The sequence below is a fragment of the Egretta garzetta genome, unplaced genomic scaffold (genome assembly GCF_000687185.1).
Source record: "Egretta garzetta isolate BGI_Z169 unplaced genomic scaffold, ASM68718v1 scaffold161, whole genome shotgun sequence".
In the NCBI taxonomy this organism is placed as follows: Eukaryota; Metazoa; Chordata; class Aves; order Pelecaniformes; family Ardeidae; genus Egretta; species Egretta garzetta.
Genome location: NW_009258754.1, coordinates 1341947 through 1352516, shown reverse-complemented (window position 1 = coordinate 1352516; position 10570 = coordinate 1341947). Strand labels below are relative to the sequence as shown.

The window sequence follows — 10570 nt, the reverse complement described above, 5'->3', positions numbered from 1 at the left end:
GAAATCATGTCGAGAAATGGGGCAGTGAGCACCCTGGGTACTTACCTGAAGCAGCAAATAGTCAATCCACTGAAACGGTTTTCTGGGGAAGATTATCTGCATAAGAACTGAACAGAAGTGTAAATAATGTTTGCAGACAGGTAATAGGTACGAATGTTTACATTGGCTGTGTATTTTAAATGTGAATTGCTGGCACGGGTTTTTAAGTAAGACTTCTTTCTGCAAAGAGCAATAAATAAAACCTTGATGTGTAGTAGAGCAAAGTCAATAAATGTGATGATTACTATTTTATGTAGTCTTTTTATAAAGTGCCCAGGAATATTTATGACTCGGGCTGAAATGCATTCTCTGCATACGTAGATATACAAAGATAGGTGCATTTTTTCCACCCCAAATGGTAGAAACTGTGTTACACTGAAAGACACTGGGTAGTTAAGAGTTTGTCAGGGAGGCAAGCAGCATGAGATACCGAATTTAACTAATGCTCTTCCAGTATGATCAAGGTGGCTGGACTTGAGTACAAACCACGACTATGTTGTGTGTTACAGTTGGCTTTATTCTAATTTGGGCATAGTGGGTCTAGAATCTCTGAGGTGATACAGTGCAGTATTAGATGAGTAAAAGGTTTTAGTTAGTTATTTATATAAACAAGACAAGAGGAAGAACATATGATGTGTTTTATAATTGCCATATTTAATGGGGATTTTCCATTTTTAGATTTTATGCAGTTGCCTGTGACAGCTCCTGTTGAGTAAACTGAGACGGAAACATCTTGTGTCGGCTGTTGTACCTGTACCTGCCACGATGAGAAGTTGCATAAGGTTTCTTTTTCTTGTTAATTCATGCTTTTATTGTAGTGTAATTATTATAAGCAGGTCAGTTAGTAAACACGTTCCTTTAAGGATTTTGTTTCTCATGTAACAAAAGTTTTCTTCTAAAACTAAAGGGTGTAACGGTATTAGTATAAGTAGTATATCAGGCCAAATCACTGATTTTGTATTAAGCAGGATCAGTCCTGAACTGCCGGTTTACTTCTCCAGACTCATGAATGAGTGTGCTGGTTGCTGCTTCTCTTTGCTGTTGAAAAAAGTGTATAACTTTTTACTTGTGGTCTTACCCTTTCCCATTTGGTGACTACTTTGTGAAACAGAATTGCATATAAACTGAGCAGCTATGTGTGTGCAGAAACACTTGCTTGCACAGTTTTTCTACAAGCTGTATTCCTGCATAAATGAGTGGCTCTTTCCTCCAGGATTTAATCTGCCAACCTTTCCTGCATCACTAGTCAGGGTTTGAACAACGATTCCTCAAAAACCCCAACAGGATTGTCTGAAACAGAATGGATTCATGTTCTATAAGAACCTGAGTGTTTACAGCTAATCTGCACACTGAACCACTAAGTTCAAGATATTTTTGCATGTTATATGTTTTTATTTGTCAGTGATTAAGCAGGAGTTACCCAAGAACAAAATTCTGGTATTGTAAAGGTGGTGGACTTTCTTGCAGCGTCATAGCCTGAGTAATACTTAGCAAAACTGCTTGGGATGCTGTTGTCTTCTGCTTTCCATTCCCTGCCCCAAAACTTTCAGTTTACTTACCCTCTTGTTGCGGTCAAATACTTCCAGAATTAATTATTCCAGAAATAACGACCATAAATTGTATTTCAGTAAAATTTTAAAGCTTCACTATAGTATTTCACCAAGTCTTTCAAAGGGTTTTTCTGTGTGATACTTTTTAAGGGCAGAATATTAAACAGCAAACAGTGCATCCCTTTCCATGTGTGAAATGACAATTCAAAGTAAACATTTCCAGGTTTGGTGTTATGTGCAAGTCTTCAGGTAAGCTAGAAGAGAGAGCTTGACATGAGACCTTGGCATGGTTATTTTAGAAATGGTGGGAAAGGTTCCTCTCTCCTTCTGAGGTAGGAATAAAGCTGTTGGGATAACTGCAAAATCAAATTGGAAGCTGGTGCTATTCTAGAAGGGCTCAGTGCCTCTCTAACCAAGGAAAGTTAGGAAACCCAGAGAGAATATTTTTGGACAGGCTCAGTTATTTGTCAGACAGGGAATTTCTTTGGAGAATAATTTTCCAAAAGGTATTAAATCAGTTGCCTTCATTTTTGCTTGTAACAGTGTTTGGTTAAATTATGTTTCTACTTTGTAGGCACAGAGAAGTTCTCCAGCTTTATAAGGAGAAAAAAAAAATGTGTTTCCCCCCCTGAATTGGGCCAGACAAAATTATAACACAAGGTATAAATTTTTGAAAAATGGATAAACTTTTGTTGTGTGAACTCTGCATTCAGCTTTAAAGCACCATGTTCTATGCTGCTGTCAACAACACCATCGTTTTTCTGGTCTGCAGTAGCTTATTGGCTGGTACACAATTATTTCCATTAAGTATCCTTCAGTGACAGCCTAAGAACATAAGTCTCTTCAAATGATTACTTAATTTGCCCTTTAGCCTATTTAAGATTTTTTTTTTAATTTGTCACCACTTTTTGCCTTTGATCTGAAAATTAAAATATCTACACTTCAATTTATTTTTTTTTTTTTTAGGTTTTAAATCCCTTCCCTCCTCTGCTGCTTGATTCAGTAAGTCCCTGCTGTGAAGACCTCCTGTGCTTTATGTGAACATGTGCTCTGGGTGCTTTGCAGAATAGGCCTCGATGTTGCTTGGTTCCTTCAAAACGCCTGTAACGATGCAGTCTTAATGTTGAGGTTACAGCAGCTTGTTAGGGAAGAAGCTGATGGCGAAATAGTTTTGCTTGGAGTTTTAAGAAATTGTATGGTTTAGAGAAAGATGGAATTAATCTTATCCTACAAATGAAGGATACTGGATTGATCTGTTCCTAAAAGGACCTACAAATTTAAGATTCATGAAGCAAAGTTTCTTTCCATTACAACTGAAGGATCTTATAAGATCTAAACATTACTTTTTCAAGTAAAATTTTTATTTTCATTAGGGTTTTCAAAAAGTTAATGAACATAAAACATCAGCAAAGAATAATATGGCATTGCTTAATTAGGAAGAAGTATCAAAGTTGTGCATCTTATGTACACATCAGTATTAGTTGCTTGATTTATGGTATTACTTCTAATACAGTTGTATCAATATGTTTGAAAAGTTAGCTGAGTTAAGTGTATTTATAGTTCATCTTGCTTTTATGTGCAAAACACTGATTTTTTTTTTTTTTTTTTTTTTTTTTTTTTATTACTGGTAGCTCATTCACCACTGCAGAAATTCATCTTCTGCCATTATGACAAATGTCCCTGTATTCCATAATGATTTTAATTACTCTGATTTTTTTTTTTTTTGATCTTTTAGGTAGATGGCATAATTTCTTGCCTCTGCAGTAGAATACATTAGAAAGTTACATCATTGTGTTCTTTAGATGTGATAAATGATGCTTTAAAAAAAGTCAGAGTGAATATTCTGGCATCATTAGGGACCCTGGAAGAAGTTACACACCTCTTCATAATGCTGTTGCTACGGTTTTGGGGAAATTTCTAAGCCATTTCCCAGTATTTACCAAATATTAGTTAACTTATTATCATATTTATTTATGTAACAAGTGTTGCATAGTGGTGCTGAGGCTGAAATTGTAGGACTGATGGTAAGTCCCTAGGAATAAAAGAACCAGCACATACAGGGCCTTCATGGAGGAAGGGTACAGTTTCCTTCTCTTGTGTAGGTGTCCCGGTCTGTATAATATATGGAAAGCATTTTGACAGACTTGGTGATCAGGGTTCCCATGTACAGAGTGGTGGCATTGCTTGTGTTCTTAGGGCTTGCATGGAGATTGATGATTTAGGTAATAAAGATTGCTCGTGAAGATACTCATGTGGGTACTCTGTGGTTGGAGAGGATCTTTTTAACTGCATGATCACATAACATTTTCAGATCAGTACATGCCATTTGCATGCCATTTAATTAAAAACTCAGGTCCTGAATTTCTTAGGTTCTGTGTTCATGTCGTGTAGTATCCAAAGAAATAAAAATATTAAGTACTGCATTCTGTTAAATGGGAATGGAAGTTTTTTCCTCATGTATCAGTGTCTTGTTTCATTTGTGTTAGGGGTTAAGACTTCTAGCATAATTTCTGCAAGAAAAGACCTACTTTCATATGGATTGCAATAATATGTTTGCAAATATTTGAAAATATGTTTGAAAGCCCTTGCCAACAGCTGCAGAGTTTACCACTAACATTTTCTTTTCTCGTTTCAGATCCTTCTGGATCCCTGTCTGTTTCTGAACTCTTCTTGTAACCTTTGTAAGCAGCCAAAATGAAATTGAAGCATAACATCAACCCTGTTCTTCTGCAGTTTATAAACTTTATAATCTTTGTGTACTCCTTTGTAACATACATTCCGTGGTACATACTTTCAGGATCAAGGCAGGCTATAGCAAAAGCCAAGCAGGTTAAAGCTAAACCTGTGAATAACAAGCCTGGGGGTGCGTACAGGTCTGTTAACAGTCTACATTGCTTAGCTTCAGTTTTATATCCTGGGTGTGATACACTCGACAAAGTTTTTAAATATGCTAAAACTAAATTTAAGGACAAAAAACTCTTGGGAACACGTGAAATCCTAAAAGAGGAAGATGAAATCCAGCCATCAGGAAAAGTTTTTAAAAAGGTAAGTCTTTTTGCAGTCTGCCTTCAAGAATTTTTTCCAAGTGTGTTTACTTTCTTTTGCAACAGTTCTAGTCCAGTAAAGCAAATCAGGCAAGAAAAATAAGTTTCTCTACTTAATCTAAGTAGTCGTGAAAAGAGTTAAATTATCTAATTCCCAACCATTTATTATTCAGTGTTTAAATCAAATCTAAACATTCTTTTTGCATTTTTGAGTAGATATCCTTTTTTATGGTTTCAGCCAAGGAAAAAATGCAAATGTGGTCTAGGTATTTGTTTTTAATATTTAGCTGATGATGTAACTGGCTTTAAAGTTTTCCTTTTAGGTGACAAAAAAAAGAAGGTCTCTCTGTATTACTCTGAACTAGAATCAGATAAATACAGAAAAATTACTAGATGCATATACTCAAGTGTGCCTTTCCAGTAAACTTAATTGTAACTTAAAGATTACTCTTTTGCCCTGTGAATTCAGGGCTTAAATGAAATTTTTTTGGAGGGAAAGGATTGCACAGACTTTAACTGGAAGAGGTGGGTGGAGGTTTTTTTTTTTTTTTTTCCTTTCATTCTCCTTTAAGGTAAACTACTTCTCTGCTAATCTGTAATCGTGGTGTGTGTGTGAGATGTAATTTCAATATAAATTTCAACATAAAAGTCTGTTGTTTCAAGGGACTAACTTTTTATAGTCTTAAGTTCAGGCCTGTATTGTCAGTTACTGCTTTGTATTTGTTCAGAGGCATTTAAAAATGCAGTTTTGCCTAAAGAAGCCAGTCAAGATACCGTTATCAGGGTACATGCATACACGCAGATATGTGTTAAAGGTCTGTGCTTCTGTATTAGAAGTTAGTAACTGCATGCTGTAAAGACAGTTTTTAGTGATGATTAGTTTTCCTGCAGAAGATATTATTTCTTCATATAATAAAGGATTCCTTAAATACTGCTGGTTTTAATTTTGATATGGGAGTATAATGTTCAAATTAGAATTTGGCTAATAGCATAATAAGTGGCAAAGTTTAGTTCTATTAAAGTCTTTATAGAAGCTTTAATTGTTATTGAAACTTCCTCCTAGCTATGGAGTTAATTTTTCAGTATGAAGGAAATGCTGGGAGAAGTGGGTACATGTAATCTTTCCTCATGCACGTTTTGGTGCCTCATTGCCCTATAAAGAAACAGAAGGTTGATGTTTTACAAAATGGGCTTCTGAGCACGAATTGGAATTTGTGCTGCCCGTGATCTGTGCTCTGTTTTTTAAACAGAATTAGTAATGTAAGGCTTAAGAACTTAGGAGTTTTAGCCTTCTCCATTATGCAAGCAAAATGTTCTGAATATCGGAAACCTGAAGAATGTTGGTGTTGACCTACTTCAATTACTTGCTTTTAAGTATTTAGACTTAGAAAGTACTTAAGTTAGGTAATATTGTCTAAGCTTGACACAACAGTTCATTATGGTAATTTGCCATACTTGCCCTCGTGGTATTTTGTTCCAAGTTGAGGTATTATCCTGTAAATCTACTTTCCTCTCCCGCCCAGTTAAGGAATACAGTGTTTCTTAATAGCTCATAACTTATTCTAGCAAATGAGGAGAATTGTAAAATTTGATAAGATACCTTGTTGATCCTAAATGTCAGGGTTCATTTCCTTTGATTTTTGTCTTTTGTAACATGCATCTTTTTATTGCCTCATTCCCTTTAGTAAAGGCAACTTGTTGAGGTTTATTTTTTGAAAAGGCACGTCAATTTTATTTCTTAAATATAACATATGTAATTTCTGTACCTTACAGGAGTTGCAAAACTTGTTAAGTATTTTTTCCCTTTCATAAATTGAACACGGTGGTGGGAATGATTGATGCATTTTTCTGAGGTCATCTGTAAGTCAGGGGCAGATCTGAAAGTAGATCATGGGTCTGCATACTGAATTGCATTGCCTGTTGGAAGATGTCTCTGCAAATTGCAGTGGGCTAGGTTAGCCTAATTAATGATTCATTAAAGGGGTAAATATATATCTCAAAAGTAAAATATTAAGCTTCTGATTCTTAGGAGAACTAAGCGTGCTCCACTTCTAGCTCTTCTAGCTAAAATTATTTACAGCTAGATATTTAACATCTTTAAGATTGGGTACTACTGATTCGTTCTGAGAATAGTGATATCCCAGATAATCTTTAATTTCTTGAATTTTTATGACATTATATTGTTCAAAATATTTATTTATTTTATAATATTTCATATGTAGTTAGTTTTTCTGTTCCTTTCTGTAGTGTCCTTTAGTGCATGGATTGGAGAGCATACCTAATATTAATTTCATCAAATATGTATTGAAGTCAGGATAAAGTAGTGTTGAAAATACTTCAGAGATTAAGATGTAATTAATTGGAAAAATAATTAGAGCTTAAATTTCATGATGCCTAAAAGATGAACTTTATTCTGCTAGTTGATTATTTTATGTCATCTTAGTTACAGGTGTTTGCTTTGTTTGTGCATGTGTTCTTTTCTTGGTTTTCTGGAGGTGGGCTGGCTGTTTGTTTTGGGGGTGGTTTGTTCTCTTTTTTTTAAAAGAGTTTGTAACCAAGAACAGAATTAATGGAAATATAATAAATAAGACATAATGGGGAAAAGTAAAGACGATTTAGGTAGGGGAAAGTGATGCATCTAAAGCCTGTGAGACTTACGTGAAACAGTAAGGACATGGGCAAGCTCTTGGGAGTTCACAACCTCAATCATTATAGCTGATACTGAAACTTACTGTGAGGTTGCAGGAAGGATCTTGCCATGTCAAGTCATTGAGCAGTAACAGTAGCTTATGTTGAAAAACATAGGGCGCTATGTAAATAATATTTTAGGGTGGGGTTTTTCAAAAGTGTTCAGCTGCAATCCATGTTTTCATGTGAAAGGCCAAGAAAGGACATTTCAAATAACCTCCTTTGTATCACTTTTAATATATTTTCTACAAGGAAATGTATTTAATTTGTGGTCACTGGTTTCCAAATTGTAGACAAGGTTCTTCAAGCCTTACAAGCTACTTTTAGGAAGACCTTGAAAGGTAACTGAGGTCAGGTAGTTTAATGACTCTACATGTGCCTGCAGCTTTTTTGAGAACACTTTATGGCACCTTCACACTAAAAATTTGAATGTAGCTGCCCTAAAATCCAGATTAAAGAAATGTTCACCATGCAGCAAGTGTTTAGTCTCTATACATTGCTGGCTTTCCAAATTAATAGACTACTGTTTAATAATATTTTCCAATGCATTAAAATATTTTGAATAACTTGCAATTTAAGTATGTTTAAAAGCTGGTGCACTAGAGGGCAGTGTTTTTCTATTAAATGTAGTATTTCAAAGTAAACATTCAGAGGTGCTGTCTCTTCTGATTTAGTGCTTGGTATTCATCTGTTTAATCAATTCTCAATTATCTTGACCTCTTGGGCCCTTATATTGCAACTCTTGGATAGTTAGTTTCTTTACATGTGTAAATAGTTACCTAGCAGAAATAAGTTCTGAAAGTTGCAAAATTAAATGTGTGTGAACGTTTAAAAGATCATAGCACTTAACATCAGTCTTAACAGCTGTTTACAGTAGAAACCGTACGTTGGAAAATATTAGTGAAAGCTACTGATGGAAGGGCCAAGAAAGGGCATGCATTTGGAGACAGATTCAAACATAAGGAAGGATGAGAGAAACCATGACCTGCTCTGTGTCCCGCAAAAGAAGCGTATAGGGCAATGCAGAGGACAGGCACGTACGGACAGGGGCAGTACATTAGGATGTCATAGGGAGGGAATAGAGATGAAATTCTGGGCATAGGGAGGAGGGGAACATAGGATTATAAGTATATGAAAGGAAGTAGGAAAAGTAAAACAGCTGCATTGAAAAAGGTCTTACCTATATTTCTCTATATAGAAAACTAACTATAGCAGTGCTATACTTCCTTTCTGTGGGTTTTCTAACCTCTTAAAGGAAAGCACCAATAAGGCCTTCTTTCACTACTTCATATCAAACTTGTTTAAGCAATGAGGATAAATTAAGGGAATAAAAAAAGGGAAAAAAATCAGAATCACAAGTATTATTCTGAAAAGATCCTTTTTTGACCCTTTAATGATTTATTATGTCAACTTTAGTGAGTTACGAGGTGAATGGTGGGAATTACCAAACCCTGTTCATTTATGGATTGGTAAACTTAGCAGAAACAGTAACAAGAAGCTGCTTGTTATTTCTTGGCCTAGTTATTTGAGAGCAGCATCCCTGAGGCCACGCTCTAGGTAGAGTATAATGGTGGAAAGGGCGTTGCTCGATTCATTTCTGTAAATTGTGTTCAACTGATGAGCTTGTCAAGAATTTCCAAGTCTGCCAAAAATACTATGTTTGGGGGGAAAAATGTCCCAAATTGGAATGAAAATTCCAAATTACTGAAATTTGGAGGGACAGGAAGAGGTGCAGTATTTTCTTCGGAAACAGTAAAAGTTTTCCACACCAGAAATATCTTGGTGTGTTGGAACGGAAAGGAACTCCCAGGCCCTTCTCCCCGGGGGCCGTACCTGTGAGTGCAGGTAGCGTGTCAGCCCTCTCCCTGCAGCACTGCCCGTGTGCTCGGGCAGCAATTCAGCTGTCATCCCCGTGCCGGTTATGGCAGAGAAATTCAGTGTGATCCTTCTTCTCTGGTAAGGCTTTTGGCTCTGTAACAGCCCGTTTGCCAATGAAGCTGAGTTCCTGTAAACAAAACAGGAAAACCTGAACAGATATTTGTGTAAGAGAGGCTTATTTGCTGGTGAAATTGCTAAGTATTGCTATTGTTGGCAAGTATTGTTTTTTTGATTTTGTTAAATGATGTTTTCCCATTAAAATGTTTGTGAAATTTCGAAGCCTGTATACCTGTCCTGAGTTAAGAAAGGTTTGTCCTGCTAAACAAGTAGGTTAATGAGCAATATTCAGCAAGGCTGTAGTAGGTACAACTTGGTCACCCAATAGCAAACTTGAACAGTTTGAAAAAGTGTTTTGATGAAAGAAATCTATTAGGTTTTATTTCTCTTAGAGTATGAGAGAGATTTTTCAAATTAATTTTATTGAGGAAGTGAATGTGGAAAATACAGACTCATTAGAAATGTAGTTACATGCCAAGAAGTTGTTAGATTTTACAGCCCGCAAGTTTGAAATTTAAAGTTGATAAATGAAATCTGGAAAACAGTGGAGGGAGGAAGGAGACTTTTGCTTTTCTGGCCTTTTTTTTTTTTTTTAATCACTGGCTTGCGTTTATTACTAATGCTGTGTAGCCAAAGGAAACGTCCAAGGTACTTGAAATAAAAATCAGTTTTCAAAATTGTCAAAGTGCTTGTATTAACCAAACAGGTAAGGTATAATAATTAGAGTCTGGTTTTTCAGTGCAGAACATCTTCTTTTTACTGTATCTGTATATGAAAATTTCTAGGATGTTGTCAAAGAAATAACCTGTCAGTGAGAAAATAGTACTCTAAAGGTGCAAGCGCACACACACAAATCTATGATGGAATAAACTGTAAATTCAGATCCAATTTTACTGTGCACCAGCTTTCCCATATGGAAGAAAAGTGAGATTGCTTAACTTTTTCCAAATGACTTTTCAGTACTGAGATTTGCTGTCCTACTTTTTTTTAGCAGTAAAAAAAGAGCAAAAAGATTAGTCCTCTTCCCCCAACATTTGTTTCAGAACAAACAAAGGGAGGAGGATTTCACAATTTGTGATTGAGGACCCATGGATATACAGCTTTCTGGATTTCAATTTCCCTGTTTTTTTGGTTTTTTTATACGAACAAATACCTAAGTATCCTATTTGTATAGGAGAGTCATAGCCCAAATATCCAAGAAAGCAAATACAGAGTATGTATTGTACTAGCTAGTGCCTGTCACTTTTTTTTTTTTTTTTTTTTTTTTTTTTTTTTTTTAAAATAACACACCCTTTTAAAAAAACTAAAAAATTT

At 35.5% G+C, this 10570-nt stretch overlaps 1 protein-coding gene across 8 annotated transcripts in view; it reads left to right on the top strand.

Annotated features, from left to right (window-relative positions):
• Window positions 1-722: 722 nt before the first annotated feature.
• The window catches only part of ACSL3 (acyl-CoA synthetase long chain family member 3), a 34829-nt gene continuing 24981 nt past the window's right edge, over window positions 723-10570 (top strand). For 6 of the 8 annotated variants that reach the window (XR_004841219.1, XR_004841220.1, XM_009649130.2 and 3 more), the window contains exons 1-2: window positions 723-821; window positions 4225-4634. Coding sequence is in view for 6 of the 8 variants with exons in the window: in XM_009649130.2 (XP_009647425.1) it covers window positions 4284-4634 (351 nt within the window). In the remaining 2 variants the exon portion in view is untranslated. Of the gene's footprint in view, window positions 822-2163; window positions 2250-2555; window positions 2592-4224; window positions 4635-10570 lie in introns of all 8 variants that reach the window. The other 2 variants (XM_035888848.1, XM_035888849.1) reach the window with 2 other exon arrangements.